Below are 16802 nucleotides of genomic sequence, written 5' to 3' on the forward strand. Positions count from 1 at the left end.
GGCGCAACCTGCGTCCCATCATGAATCCTGAGTTCGTCTCCCTAGGCTCCATCGACGTGGTCTGTGCATTGGTAGGTGAGGATGCAACCTCACACTCCTATTGGCCATCTGTGTGACGTCATTACGTCTTGTTCCATATCCTTGTTTCAGTGCGTTCCATACGTTGCCAAGTAAACAACGCTAAGGCCACGGGCGCCATATTGATGTCCTTGAAGAAATCTTCAGCGAAATCCAGTGCTGCACATGTGCAGAACATTAAGCTTGTTCAAATCATTTTCACATCCCAAAGATACGCAGATGTTAGTCTCATTTGACAGCTCCAGACAGTTTATTTGATAGAAGAGTCATAGAAGTCCAGCAGGAACAAGCACAACTTTCCAGCATATATATGTAAGAAAGAGAGAAATTGCATGTGAGCAGTGTCAAAAGAGCTCATACCCCAAGAGACTAGTGGAGACTATAAAAAAAAAAACGAAAAATGGAAGTATAGTGATTAAACAGAAACATGCCTCTTTTGGTAGGTATGATACAGAACGTACAAAAACATGTTCAATCAATAAAGCAAAAGAAAACCTTAAGTGTCAGTCCTCTTCCTGTATGGCTAGCACAGCAACTGCAACCTATCACAAGGTAAGATTAATTTGGAAAATATTATTTTCCTGTCAAAAAGGAACTGAATGATATATAATCATTCAGCCCCCTAGGATATACTGTATTAAGGGTGAAGGTCCAATATGATTCTCTTTGGAGCAAAAAGTTGTCCTTATCCAACCCTGATTTTGCCTGTGACACATATTCTATGCCTATCACTCGGAGAGAAGAGATGGGATATTTAAAGTCTCTACAGTGTTTGGTAAATACAATTTTTTTTGTGGAGTGTGTAATCTTGCTCTTGTGCTCGATGTATCTAATCTTTAACATTCTGTCTGTTTTACCAACATAACAGAGTCCGCACGGACATTTTATCATGTAAATTACATTATTTGTTGTGCACATTATCCTACCTTTAATTTAGTATTTTTTGCCACTCCACGGATGAAAAAAATGTTCACCAGTATTTAAACTATTACAGACACTGCAATTATGGCACTTAAAGCATCCCCATTTAGGATTGCTTAAGAAATGTGATTTGACATAATGCTCTTTTGAGTCAGCCTAAATCAACATGTTTTTTCAATTTTGGCCTCTGCGGTAAGCAATCCTAGGCTGAGATTGACATAATTTCCCCAGTGTCTCATCATTCTTAAAAATGTTCCAGTGTTGATGACTACTTTTCTTGATAACATTGCTAGCTGTTGTAAATGTTGTGACAATCGTCATTGTGTTATTGTCTTTAGCCAATGTCGGAATCTTAGGTACCTGATTGAAAGCATTTTGTATAACTTCTTTTGTGTGCTCTCTTTCTAAGAAGCGTGTCTCTATTTCTTCCAATGTTTTGTCCAATTGTGGTTTTCTGTCCACTATTCTCATTGCCCTTATTTTTGAGAATATGGTGACATATGGATGGAATCTGTTGTAAAACAGTAGTGTAGCTACCATAAGGTTAATTGAGCCTAAAACATAGAAATAGCCAAATACATACTTGGATACAGTGTTAAGTCGCAGAGTATGTAGCAAACAGTAACAAACATCACAGGGAATAGTAACACATCTCTTCCTATAAGCACAATGTTGATCTAACACTACTGTTTTGCTATAAGAGGCTATAACTGGATGCGGTCATTGAATCGCGCCTCGAGGTATATAAACACTTGGTAGAGTGTACCTCTGTATTCAGAGTAGCACCAATTGGGAAATGACTATAGTGCAGAGAGTCTGTGCACTTGTATAGGCACAGATATATATGTAGCAATACTTGTTAAGCTGACCAATAACATCTGATTATGACACAGTATATACAAACTATTTGTGCCCATAGATAAGAAGAACTGTTTATGTGCCATATACACTATGATTTAAGACTGAATCTAAACATATATTATGCTAGAAATACCCTCTAGCTTCAAACAACTGTATGGTACATCAGCTACACTGTTGCTCTACTATAACAGGCTATAATTGAATGCAGACTTCTGAACCACACCTCGAGGTATAAAGACACTTGCTAGAGGGTACCTTCAGACACAGTGTAGCAAGAATTGAAATATATGCAGACGATTTTTGTATATTTTTATATACTAACATATGTGGCACTACATTCATTGATCTGGCAAAATATCTGGTGTATGGTCGTAATAGTACACTCACACACTACAATTAAAAGGGTCCAGCAGGGATTTACTGATTGGCCATGATTATTGTGAGAATGTGTTTGGGACTGCCACTAGTCTGTGTGTTAGGTGATTAGTTGGCATATGATACACCTAGTTACACATCTCTTCCCCCATACACAAGTCTTGACCTATATTATACCCCTATTGATAGAGGGGCTACCATCTAATATAAGTTACTGGGGAATGCATTATTGAATGCTTACACTAACCATGAATACACATGATAGTATTTATGTAACAGCACGCATGGTGTTTGTCGCTACCAAATGCGTAGCAGACTGTAACAATAAGTGAGATACACATTTTTTCTCATTGGATATTAACAGTAGCTTTCGACATTCACTGTTCTAATCTAGTTTAGGCACGACTTTGTGCCTTCAGTGCATGTGGCTGGTGCCATATATACACCAAGCCCCATGTTTTAGAATTCGTAATATATCAATATGCATTTATTTTGAGCATATGTGGTACATAGGAATTATGTCTGTTTACGAATTGCGGACAGTACTCTTGATATACAGTAACTAGACAGTAATTGTTCTTGATAACATTGGAAGCTACTGTTCTGCTACAGCACCACTGGATCTTTCCAGAGTACAAAAGGTAGCGTTTTTTTAGGGACAGGCCATGGACTTCCCTGATGAAGAGACCCCTGTGGTCTCGAAACGCGTTGGACTAAAGACTACCTGTGAACCCTCACTACCAACCACCTGGTGAGAACCAGTCCGGTGCTTCTGCTGACCTGCGACGCTCAGTCGTGATCGTGTGATGTCACGAACCCGGAAGCGCCGAATCCAGACGCCCCACAGCGTGTGCTCCGCTGCTACAGAGACTGGAACAGTGAGAGACATTATTGCTTGGCACGGCGAATTGGCTGTACTGCTGTTCAGCTGAACTGGAGAACTCCTAAGTACTACCTTGAGGCTGAGGGCTGTACTAACAGCTAACCGATCGGAAGACCACCCAGGCCCTACCCCGAGGCTGAGGGATTGAGAAGGAGAGAGCCACGAATCTCCATTGGCGTCCGTTGGTGCTTGGGTAACATTAACCCTGAAATGATTGTTTTTTCTATCTAAATGTACGCTTAATACTCACCTTTATTTTGTGGTTACTATTATAATTTTTAATGCACTATGAGCGTTGTGCGCTGTGTTTTTTTGTATTTCTGCATGGACTTATATACCTGATCCGTCTTTCCAGACTATTTTTAACACTCAATAAAAGGGTTTTAACTAGCATTAATTTAGTGCACTTCTCTACGATGAGTGCATTCAGTAGGGCACTTTCTTCTCTCTAGTGCTTCTGATTATTAGCCCTACATTGCACCACTGTATAGTATTCTTTTCTCCTGTTGATAGACTCAGGGAGATGCGGACAAACCTCCATTCTTTTCCCCATTCCCCTATTTAATTCATATGCAGACAAGAAGGCATGTCCAATTTGTCTTTTTGTCTATAAATTGAAAAAATAAAGAAAAAAAAGACAGTGCATGTGCCAAATATAAAGATAAGAAAGGTGTTTCCTTTTTGTGAGTATATTAATAGTAATTCAAGGCTACGCTTATAGCGACGGCGACGTCGGGCTACGGTCACTGGGAAAATCAAATTGAGATGACTCCCAGCGATCGCGACCAAACCGTCGCACCGTTCTGCCGTCGCGTTGCGCTTACTATAAGCGTACGTGACTGTGGCAATGCATTTGTTTTGATGCGACGCGACGTTGCGCCGCTGTTGCTGTCTCCGGCACTATAAGCGCAGCCTAACTGTGAAATAAAGAGCAATAAAAAAAATGCAAGGTCAGCATCAAAATGGATAAAATATTTTCTGACATGCTCTTTAGAAGCGTTCTTTATGGACCAGTTGCAGTTTTTTTTTTTCATTGCATTCGTTTTTCTTAAAGGTTTGCCTAAAATTGTCCACCTCCTGTCTGAAATTCACTTGACATTTTATGACATCCCTGTTTTATACCTTAAGTAGTATCTTGGTTATGGCATTTAGGCAATTTTCACAAATACTGTATGTGCACAAATTCTGAGATAATTGTGAAAATTGATTGCATTTCAGGAATTTGTTTACAGGAGACATGTTTGGTGGTTGTGTGAACATGAACTGAGACATCTTCCCAAATCTCTATTAAAATATCCCATGTATGACCAAAGTCGGCTAGTGACAATAGTTTGTTGAATACTGTAGGTTCGTTTAATTGATGACAAATCAGAACTGAGTTGTTAATACTGTAAGACTTGGTACCCTTTAGTAAATTTGTCAGTAGTATTGATAGAAACTTGCTCAAGTATGTTTATTTAACATAATTCTAGCAATAATGAAAGTTTCTTTTTTATACTTTACAGGTTTTCAACGAGTGCTTTTTAAACCCATGCCAAAACAGTGGGACTTGTAAACAAGTTGGAAGTGGATATATTTGCATATGCCCTAAAGGCTACACAGGTATGCAAAATAAAAATTAAAAGATTGTGAAATAGTTTTTCCTTGAATTCACCTTAAAAAGTCAATCTATCACTGATTATTGTATATACAGTACTTTGACTACACGGGAGGTTGTTGTGCTGCTTACTGTAAACTCAACTTACTGCAAAAAGTTTCACCTTACCCTCCTTGCCAACAAAGTAATTTTTCTGCCTTTGAGAGCCCGATTCTGTGCAACCACCACTATTATTAAGGTTTGAATTTGAAAAAAATCCGCATTTAATCACCTTGCTGCCAGAAGACTTGGGGAAGCTATCACAAGTTCACAGCCAGACCCCAGTGATGCAAATAGAAGTAGGGCATCCTTCACTATTATTCTGCTCACGTTCACCAATCTGAGCAGGTGGATAGCATGACCCCCCTAGAAAATGAACAATAATCACATGACATTACCTGACAGCCATTAGGATCCCTTAAATGGTGCCGGCCCTTGTGATGTTCATGAAATGTTCTAAGGGCACTCTAAGAGTGAACAGAATAAATATTCCAGTTAGTATACTATTTAATTGGAACGTTGTGAAAATATGCTAAGTAGTCAATGTTATACATAACACAGCCATGCCTGAAATAACAACATTGTGTTGGTCATGATCTTGCAATCTCTAATTTCTAAGAATAATTCATTACAAAGTCCATCTCCACTGCAGAGTGGGCAGTGGAGGTTATCAGATATACAGTATGAGGCTTTTTCTATAACTGCAGAAGTCACTGGTTGGCCAATATTTTGGGGGAATATCATCCAAAAATTGCCCAATTGGCTGTTTCCGCGAATATAGACTAAGCCAAATATTTTTTGGCGGTAGCAAGTAATGTTTTTGGTCTCTTAGCAAATAAAATGATCACTTGTGAGCACATTCACATGTCTCAGACAGGTCTGCAACCCTGCCTTTCACCATTATCTCTTAGCATATAGTGCTTCTACTGCAGCAAGGCGTTCTGGGAAATGACATGCAAATAAGCACGCAGTGTCACCTTTTGCTTCTGATCCATTTTAACATAGAGCCCTGTAAGTTTATGCCTGTCGCATTACACAGCTTTCAGCACCGCTTGAATTAAAGAAGTCCATAGCCAGTAAACCTAGTCACAGACAGCTTTTTGATATCCTGAGTCTCAGTGTGAGTCTGATTATACTGGCTTTGTAATGTGAAACTGGAATAGGTTTCTACCACACAATAACCGTATAGCATACAGCAAATACAAAGAACACTTGTGATATTCAAACTTATTTGCGTGTCATTTCCCAGAATCCCCAGCTGCAATGGAAACATTGTATGCTAGGAGATAATGGTGACAAGCAGGGTTGCAGACCTATTTCAGACATGTGAATGTTTGTATTTGCTGTACACTGTACAATTGCATTTTTTTCACTTTTGTAGCCACTGTATCTTAATGTGTGGTCTTAGCAAAATTTAGAATGCTACTGTATGTAGTGAGTTTTTGTTTGTGTACCTGCTTTACTTAACTGCTTGCATAGTTTAGTACAGTAATTCTGGCTATTGGTCTCTAAAGAAAATCGATTTTCCATGGTTGGATGTGCATTTGAAATTCAATTATCTCTGCTCCACATTCTCTCCAATGTTCTTTTAAATTATCTATTTATGTTTCTCCTATTCTCCGTTTTCTGCTACTGTCATTTTTATAGTGCCTTTGATATGATATGGAACATTTTTCTTCCATATTTTGGCAAACAATAATATGTCAAACTTAAAGAGTTTAAAAGTATCAACATAATAATGTATTCCTTATATACACTGACAGTCTATACAGCACTGGACATAGACTTTTGCACACCCAATGATCCCCTGCTCAGTAGAGCTTACAATCAAATGTTAGTGTCTGAGGCGCAGGGAGGTTAGGGGACTTGCCCCAAAGTTAAAAAGCGATGAGACTGGCCTGCTTCATTGTCTGTGTCAGTGTTTCAGAGTCAGGGAATTTAACTCACTGGGCCACTCCTTCAAATCCTTAACGTTTCAATGGTGGTTGAGGCACTTATATATATAAAATGTATGAGATGTGAGTTATCGTTCTATTCAGTGCCATACTCCACAATGGCATGTTATCAATATAAATTGAGGCATTCCATTAATAGAAAACATTTTGCTTAACTAAATCTATGGTGCTCTTTTTTTCCCATGTTAGTTAAAAAGCAAAGTTGTGTATTCAAACATAGCAATCCTTATCAACACAGACAGCCATTGAAAATAATCCTAATGTTTAACACATAAATAAACCATTTTCTTTTGAATGGATTTTTATGTGAGTAACAGGCAGTGGGAAAGCCATCTACAGATGCAGCGGCCATCATTTTACGAAATCACGCGGTGTTTACCTCGGAATACCCATGTGATGGCGCGGGATTACTTCCAACCATACCGCCTTAAGACGTGAGTGCAGGCGAGTGCAGAAAATGGCATTTTAGTGTTGTGGCTTTTAAACACCTGAAATTGACACAGTAGCACATTACTGTACACAATACAATTCATTCATTTCATTGCATTTAATTGCACACAATCCATGAAATTCAAACAAAACAACCTCGATAAACGCGCGTGCCTGGGGCGATTGGCCGCGTTCATGCTGCGTGGAGTAAAGCAGCGCACACGAAAACAGCACTGTATTGCCTTAAAATAACAGCTGCTGCATCTGTAGCAATTTCACCAGTGGACAACTGGTAACAGCCGACAGATATACATTGACATAAGTAGATATACAGTACATTGTAGGTAGACATTGCTGTAATTGCTGTAATTAAACATGACTTTTTCTTTACTTCTTCTGTGCAATTTCTTAGGCTCCATCATTTTCCATCTGCTAATAGGAAAAAAAAAGATTTACAACACAAGTACTCAATTCAATTATCAATTGTTAAAACAGGTCACTGGATTTAAATATTACAATTATAAAAAATAAAGTAATACAATTGTTAGATTTCTAGTTCACAAAAATACCACGTCCAGAAAGTGAGGTACATCCCCTGACTGCAAAATGAGGCTTCAAATGTGCCAGAATTGTGCATTTTCACTGCACTTGTTTTTACTTTTTAAGACCGTGCTCTGTTTTGTTAGTTTATAATACAGTAGCTTAACCAATGTTTGCATTTTACTTATGTTATTTAGGTGCAAAGTGTGAAATAAACATTAATGAGTGCCAGGCCGTGCCATGTCGAAACAATGGAATGTGCGTGGATGGCATTGGGGAATTCAAATGCCAATGTCTCTCTGGCTACTCAGGTAAATAGTTTCAAACTACTATTACCACATTATTGCTTTTCAACTGAATAGTTATTACTGTTGCATCCTTATTGAATGTGATACTACATTACTTTGCTTAGTTTTAATCATTCTTATACTTTTAATAATCAATATTTATTATATACTTCTAATAGAGAGATGTAACCAAATGGTGTCTGCCAATTTTCCTCTCGATTGTAAAACCACAGAGCCTAACTTATCCTTGTCTTCCTTTCATACATTAGTATAGCCTTATGGGTATCTCAAGCATTTATGAATGTCTTTACTGTATTAGCCCCATACTGCCTCTGCTAAGGTACTAGAATGCACCACCCTTTCATGAAGAAGTACTTCCTCATATTTCCCCTGAGCCTCCTGCTTCAGAACATGGCATCTTATTTGAGCACTTTCTCTACAATAACCTCCACTCCTGTACCTTGTTAAAAGCACTGGTCCAAGTACAGATCCCTGAGATACTCTACCGGTAGCCTTTCCCTCCTCGGAAAGCAGTCAACTCTCCTTGCCTATCCCATAACCAATGTCTTATTCATTCAACCACCATAGAGCCCAATCCCAACCAATGCAACATGTAATTAGTCTGGGGAAAACTCAAAATTGAGTTGTACTGGGGAAAAAAACTCTGTAATGTACTTGTTAACCAAATATATAAAAGCATTTTAGTGATAGGATAAAAACAACATCATATGACCAAGACTTCAGGAATATAATGTTAATGTTCATTTTTAACACTTTGTCCCTTTCAAAGGCGACAGATGTGAACAAAATGTCAATGAATGCAGCTCCAATCCTTGCTTAAATGAAGCAATCTGTATTGATGGTATAAATGTGTATCACTGCCGATGCGCAAATGGGTTTGTTGGTAAGTTGTTTTTTGCTAACTTTTCGTGAAATGGGCATTTTCATAAAACCAGTGGGACACAAACTAGATGGAAACAATGAAAGTGCAGCAAATCGTAATTACAGTATGACAGATTTATTACAGATCAAATGACCATAGATTACATTTGGTAGTATTTGTATAGAGTTTTATTTACATTTGAGCCTAAATTTAAAAACCTATTTGTATTTTATATCTTACAATTTAATTTAGGAAGCAAGTGTTACAATGGTATAGGATAGTTGATTAATTATGTTAAAGCTGCAGTTCAAGCTCCCGTTTTTTAGTTGTTTTTTTACTTCAATAGTTTCATGTGGGCAATCTCTACTTACCTAAAGAACTGCATAGCAGCCGGTCAATTCGTTCTACGTCTATTGATCAGCGAAGTTTGGCAACATCTTTAGATCTGGGGAATGTAAATGGTTGCTATAGGAACAAACATGATTGTTAAAATAGAATACAAGAAAATTGGTCTTTCAAAGTTGTTTTTTTGAAAACAGAAAATGCTAAAAGTATTTTTTTCTTACTACAGAACTGATTTATTAAAAAACACACATGCAGGATATTGCTTGAACTGCATCTTTAATGTTTATGAGTTCTATCTGGACTTGTTTTGTAATTTAAACTGGAATTACAGATGTCATCTGTCAGCTTTAATAATATATCTAAATAAATAAAAGAACCAGTTCAATAATACTATGCTTTTTTTCCCCCTTTCTTTGGTATCTCAGGTCAACAATGTGAAATAGAGATTGATGAGTGCTTGCCCAAACCTTGCTTAAACAATGGTGTTTGTGAGGATCAGAAAGCTGGTTTTCAATGTTTGTGTCCTATTGGGTTTACTGGCAAAGTCTGTGAGAAAAACATTGATGAATGTCTCAGCATACCTTGCAAGAATGGGGCCTCCTGCACTGATGGTATCAACAGCTTCAGGTGATAAAATTTAATTACATGTGTATTGTTTTGCACCTTGCATGATTTGGTAATTTCTAACATGCTAACTACTGGTGTAAAGCTGCGGCCCCGCTGCACGCGTGCCTATGCGGCAGGTGGCGCGTGCAGCCGAATTACCCGGTCTGCAGAGAGCTGCAGGGGGAAAGACAGGGGGGCGTGACGGGGGAGTGACAGTGGCGCGGCCGTGACGTCTCCCAGCAGGTGCGCCTTCATTGACTTAACCGCCGGGGGGGCGTGTCCTAGCGCTCCGTCGCGACTCCTGTTCTCAATTTTCTTGAGAGCAGGAGTTTCTGTCGGCGCAGCGCAGCGACCCTGCCTCGCAGCGGGCCGGCCCCATTGTGGGACGGCTCTTGTCCCTGCAGCGTCGCCACAGCGTGCGCTGCAGTAGCCAGCGGGGACCTGGCCTAAGTGTCAATACAATGTATATTGTCAAACAAATATTCACTTATATTTCCTTATTCTAGAAATTGAAAGACTGCTTAAGTGTTTTTTCATTATTACACATATTTTAAGGGGAAATAAATCAACACATCTTGCTCCTGGTTCGTTTTTAACGGACTAGTCAAATTTAACACTGACATATTTTAGGTATGCAATGTAGCATTGGGTATCTTTGTCTTTTGTTATATACATTTGGCCACACTCAGAGTACTCCTTTTGATACAAATATATATATATATATATATATATATATATATGATGTGGTGGGTTCTGGTGTTAGAGATTGCTGGAATTGTGCGTTTATTAATTTTCAACTGGTATCATTTGTTTGAAGGTTATTGGCCCCTCCCTCCAGGGTTTACACTCACCCCACCCCACTTTTTAAGTAGCAAGTGTGTTCATGTTCCTGTGCAGGACAGATCTATTAAGGTCATTCTCCCTCCACTGCAGAGGTAAATGAGAATTTTCACAGGTAGTGTTAGGATCTGCATACTGATCATGCCGTGACATGGCTGCAGGCTTATACAGTACCTCTCTTTGGCCAAAGGGTTTAACTAAATGACTAATACTAACATTGCAGTATTTAACTAGGTATTTTATTACATTTGATGTGGCGTTGGGTATCTATGTCTTTTTGTTGAAAATATTAAAATAAACAGACTGCATTGTAATGTATTTTTCAGTATTATAATAGCAAGAAAACATTTCATGAAAAGTTGCGTCCAAAATGTTATTCCGTGTTAGGTGCACTATGGGTTGGGGGGGAAGGGGACCGGCTCCTTTTATTTGTCCTGGGCCCCATGATTTCTGTTGGCGACCCTGTATGTTACCGTCTTCTTTCATCAGGTCCAAAGTGCTTCTAGTGTGAATAACTATACCATTCTGGTTCTTTCCTTTTATGACATTAGTGTTGTGCTGTGTAAAAAGCCCTATATTTATTTCCAATTGCACTGGAATATGAACAGTAATACAGTTCTTATTTTTTTTTATAGGTGTCAGTGTGCAGAGGGCTTTACCGGCCAGTCCTGTGAAATTAATGTCAATGAGTGTGAATCTGGTCCCTGTCTTAATCATGCCACTTGCTTAGATGGTTTGAATTCGTACATCTGTAAATGCCCACCAGGCTTTTCTGGAAGCAGGTGTGAAACAGGTATTACATACTCCAATAACAGCATTAGTTGAGTTGCGCATATTCTAAGGCCAATATTTACACGCAGGAGCTGCAATGCTGTATGTTAAAATCAACTTAACCTGGTGTTTCTGGCATGAAATATCACAGACTGATGTTTCTGCTTCTGAAAGGCGTTAGGAGGAGATGCTTGTTTTTGCACCTTTGGGGCAAGCATCTTCCTTCTTTGTTGCCATTTGATTGCAGTGAGAAAAGGCAAAAGGTTTGGTGCGGTGGGGATGGCCAAGTTTGTTGAGGGGGAAAAGGTGAAGGTGACTGAATGAATAAATAAGTAAACAAAATTGCCCGTATTCTGTAAGGTGTGATAAGCGCAGATGATGTCCTATCTCAGTAAAGCTCCATTAAAATCAATGGGCTTTCATGCGATAGCACGTCATGTGCGCTTATCACACCTTACAGAATAAGGGCCTAGATCTGCGACAAAACTATAAATGAAACCAAAACACCAGGGCGAGTGAGCATCCCTGCTAAACTGTTGAATCATAGGGCCTGTCTGCACTCCCCCCCCCCTCTCGCGCCCCTCCGGCGTCAAATGACGCTATGATGTTACATTGCCATGACAACACGATGTCACGCGATTCCGCGGCATCATTTGACACCACGTTGCCATGGAGACGCGTTGCCGGAGACAAGGTAAGTGAAGTTACAGAGGCCTCACACGATCCCCCGGCATTTAATTTAAATGCCTTGGGGAAGAGTGTGGGGTCTCTGCAATCGCCCTCCCCCCCCTGAAAAATCTTGCACACCCCTACCTTAAGGTGCCCTTATGATTTTCGTGGAATGTCACAAGGGGAAGAACTCTAAGGGCACCTTATATGTGATTATTACACATTCTATAGTTCGCTCCACCTCTGTTTATGTCACTGGAAGTCAGTTTCGACCATGTGATCGATACTCCAAGCAATCACATCGTCGGCTACCCAGTAGACTGGCACCAATATGGGGAAGAAACGTTTTGAGGTAGTGGATGAGGTGTAATGGTATCAAGTTGCTACTAATTTTAATTTTTTCCTCCAAACTTACAGTTTTGTCCCCCCTACCCCCCATAAAATCTTTTGTTGACTGGATGCCTCACGTTCCTCATCCCCATGAGGTGACTGGGTATAATTTAAAGACACTAATTGTGCAAATACTACTGACATTAGAACAGTGAATATGATAGAGGTGTTGTCAGAAGTTCAGGGTTGGGATGGTGGAAAAGGACAGCTAGAGAGAAGTGCTACTATTACTACATCCAGTGTTGGCACTTGCAGCAGTACCACTCAGAAAAAGCAGAATGGCAGATGCAGTTTATCCCCAGCCTTCGGTCCATTAAACAGCCACATACACTGGCGACACACTTTATTCGAGCTCGGCTAGTCCCATGAATTCGGGTATACCCGGGTGTATTGAGGTTTGTGACTGTTTTCTGCCCGAGTGCATTGAGGTATTTTCCAGGCAGGGATTGAAGCATTTTATTCCCGCTGGCTGCAATACTGCACAGTATATATATATATATACTGCATTACAATTCATGAATTTATGCCATCTGGTAGACACACGAAGCATTGCAGCCTATTAAATCCTAATCATTATCATTTAACAGATCAGCCGCCAGTCAGCCAGGCATGAACCCAGGCTGGGAAGGCAAACGCAACGGGGCTTGTCAGAGGTGAGGAGCGGCGCATTCCAGGTATCTGCCAGGTACATACTGGGTATTTGCTCGAATAAAGTGTGTCGGTGCAGTACAACTCAGCAAAACATCCTGAACTTATCTATCTTTGGGAGGACACTTCAAAGCTTGCTGCTCAGCCAGGACATAACATTGCTTGCTCTAACACAGTCAAATCATTAAAACCATAACCACGCCACAGGGTCAGACAATGTCCTTTCCAGCCGTACCCAACAGTGACAAGAAATTCAGAATCAACATGCGACAAAGGTCAACATGTTAAAATATATTTTATTTCATTGTTATATTTTCTGTCCTTTTCATACTATTATAGTAAACCATTAAAATCTAAATTGTATGTCCTTTCTGCTATTTTTATTTTGTCTTTTTAATCTCTTCTTTTCTTTTTTAACTGTTTAGAGTTTCCAGAAATCATACATTACATCACTACATTAACCAGAGTTTCCAGGCGTTTCAGTTAGTTTTCATAAGAGATTTGGAAGATAGCTGCTTTAATTTCTATAAAAGGGCACAACTCAGCTAAAAATACTGTTAAACCAACATAAATGTTCTTATTGTAAATGGATCATAAGAAATACCAATGTATTTATTCATTGCATATTATAAAAAAAAATAACATCCTTTCTATTTGGTGCAGAACAGTCCTCTGGATTTAACATGGATTTTGAAGTTTCTGGAATATATGGATATGCCATGCTTGAGAATATCCTTCCAACACTTAGTGCTATCACCTGTGCATTCTGGATGAGATCTTCTGATGCTACCAACTATGGAACACCAATATCATATGCAGTAGATAATGGTAGTGACAATGCATTTCTGCTCACGGATTACAATGGGTAACTAAGTCTTACTATCCTTAATAGCATTCTGTTAACTGATTGCTCAATTTCATCTGAAAATGAGTTTATTTCTTGTGTGTCTATCAGGAACCTTGAAATATTCACACAGATTACCACATTTGAATACTATAAAATATGTTACTAATGGACAATAAATTAATTTAATTCAACATGGCAGTTTACCCATGGGCCATAAGATCTCTTCCAGTGCTATGTTTTATATATATATATATATATATATATATATATATATATATATATCCATATCCATATCCATGCCTGGTTTGGCTACCAGTCTGCCCTCCCTGACATGCAAGCCCTGGTAACAGTGCAGGCAGTGTCAGGACCAATAATCCTGGGTTTTCCCCACAGTAAGCAGCTGCCTTGAGTGACAGGGGAGGAGGCGGGCTAAGGCCTGTGTTCTGCCCAATCCTGGGCTCAGACCTTGGACATTCCCCCCTGGTACTTAAGGAGCTGCACATCCTACATTTAGGCAGTGTCTCTTCCCCTTAAAGAGACAGGTAGTCACACAGAGTTGTGCTGGGATCTGACACATACTGTCCCCTCCCCTTTGAGGGAGTGAGGAGTGATTACCCCCTGGCTCTATTAGGGAGTCAAGGAAGAGCAATGACTGCCCGGGTGGAAGTCCAGGGACCATCCTGAGGGTGAAGTCCAAGAAGTGTGCGGTGCAGTATGCTGTGTATGCTGATGTTCATGTGTTCAAATATACTCCGGCCTGGTGTGCAATGTATCAGGGGGAGTGGAAATAAGTTATCCTGCAGTGATTGTCTCCACATCCCTGGAGCCTGCAGCAGATGGAGGCGCTGTACCATGTGAGATCAAGATCAGTAATCTACCCTAGAAGCCTGTCCTGTCTTCCCCAATGAAACCGGTGGAAAGCTCAGCATCCTGTGGACCAGCAGGTAACCAGCACAACACCACCAGTGGTAGCATGATCTCCAAGGGTGTGGGGGAAACACCGTTACATTTGGAGGTGCTGTTGATATGCTCAACGGGACAGGCTTTCAGCGAAGCAGAACAGAAGGAACAGAAGTATGCTTCCAATGTGAGTACTTTGGAAGGATGGAAGGCTAGGTTAGCTCTAGGGGACTCTTGAATACCATAACAGTGGCCCAACTTCCCCGACTGCAGGGAGCTGCAGCCTATACTAACCTAAAGGGCAAACTGTTCTGAAACAGATGGCTATTTCTGTGTTCTAGGTCAGCCTGAGGACTGATAGGTGTGGGACGCCTGGAGGGGGTGTTTTGGCTGGCTGGGCCCCAGAAACCTCTGGAAAGTGACTGCAATGCCAGGGCCATAAGCAGTGTGGCATAAGGTACTGCCAGGTAGTATCTGAGGAGGGGTGCCCGATACGCAGGTGCCGTGAACCTTTGCTGGAGGAGCTACCAGGGTACTACTAGTCATTGATGCACAAGGAGTCACAGGAGTATGCATAATGGACTGTTATCATGTGTAGCATGCTAAGGGGGAGTTTTGCCTAGCCTGGGGTATATTGATGCTCAGCTAGTCAGCTACCATGTGTTGCAGCAGCTCAAAGAGAGCAGGTCCCCACCAAAATCAAGGGGACAGCACAGTAAAACACTTTATTCTACTCAAAATTGTGGTTCCAGTGAAAGAGGATCGACCTGACAGAATTGGCGATCTAAAATGGTGGTCCCACCAAAACCGGAGACCGCATGGTGTTTACAAACGAGTTGCAAAGATCTGCAAGGGCCCGATGTGAAAGCTGGAGCCACGACCACCCACTGTGATTGTCTCATCGTGGAGCTGAAGTCACGCCCTACTATAGTGTGCCCCTGCTCTTAACTCCACCAGAGGGAGGGGACACAGTGAGCACCAATCAACAGAGACCGTCTACACTGAGGGAGGAGCCAGATGCGAGCTGCCCCACCTTCATTTCCTCAGAGCTAGATAGCAGAGAGGAGCTTCAGTTACAGTGCTGCTCAAGCCTGCCTTTCAGCTTACCTACGCAATGGCCGAGTACAAGATATCCAAGTACCAACTACCGGGAGGCTTTCTGGTCGTGGAAGTAGAAGGCAGGTATTTTATAAAATGCCTTTGCCCGCAGTGCGACTACACCAGCAGTGATGCAAGCCTGACTGACACGTGTTCGCAGTGCCGGGCCTACTACATTCCGCCTGCGGTGCTAATTCCAGTCGTCCCAATACAGATGTATTGGATATACACTCTCAACACTCTCCACCCACATGGCATCAACCTTGATTGGGAGCTTAAACACTTCCTTCAGGGTTGAAGGATTGGGGAGTCTTGGGAGTGTGTCTCCATGCATCTCAACATATACATTATTTACTTGTTTATCATTTTGATCTCTATATGCACAGCTTTCTAGGTTTATGCTTTGTAATATAATTTCCTATATACAAGTTGTTTCTGAGGGTATATGCATGTATATATACACTTAAACATTATATATACAAATTGATTACAATAATTCAATTGGATTCAATATTCATATTACAAATCATTTGTACTGTTGCATTGGAAATATTCCTCATGTATTTATTGCAATATTTGTTGTATATTATAATATTGGCAAATATAATTGTGTATACATTGTATATCAATTAATTATGATTTCAACACTTATGTTCCTTCTACTCACTCCCCTTATGGATCTAAGGTACCATCCAGTGCAATTAATTATAATGTTTACACTCATGTTGCTCCACATCACACAAAGTTGTTTTTAATATTTTTAAATGTTTTTGTATGTTGTTTTATATGTTATTACTTGTTTTGTGTATTCATACAGCACATCTTATAGGCAGACAGGTT

General features: G+C 40.2%; 1 protein-coding gene across 3 annotated transcripts in view; it reads left to right on the top strand.

The window, feature by feature from the left end:
• The window catches only part of SVEP1 (sushi, von Willebrand factor type A, EGF and pentraxin domain containing 1), a 306365-nt gene that overhangs the window by 177147 nt on the left and 112416 nt on the right, over positions 1-16802 (top strand). For all 3 annotated transcript variants that reach the window (XM_075595245.1, XM_075595238.1, XM_075595229.1), the window contains exons 21-26: positions 4624-4720; positions 7876-7989; positions 8756-8869; positions 9619-9820; positions 11275-11432; positions 13781-13982. In XM_075595245.1, coding sequence (XP_075451360.1) covers positions 4624-4720; positions 7876-7989; positions 8756-8869; positions 9619-9820; positions 11275-11432; positions 13781-13982 — 887 coding nt within the window. The remainder of the gene's footprint in view (positions 1-4623; positions 4721-7875; positions 7990-8755; positions 8870-9618; positions 9821-11274; positions 11433-13780; positions 13983-16802) is intronic.

This window comes from Ascaphus truei, chromosome 1 (assembly GCF_040206685.1).
Source record: "Ascaphus truei isolate aAscTru1 chromosome 1, aAscTru1.hap1, whole genome shotgun sequence".
NCBI lineage: Eukaryota > Metazoa > Chordata > Amphibia > Anura > Ascaphidae > Ascaphus > Ascaphus truei.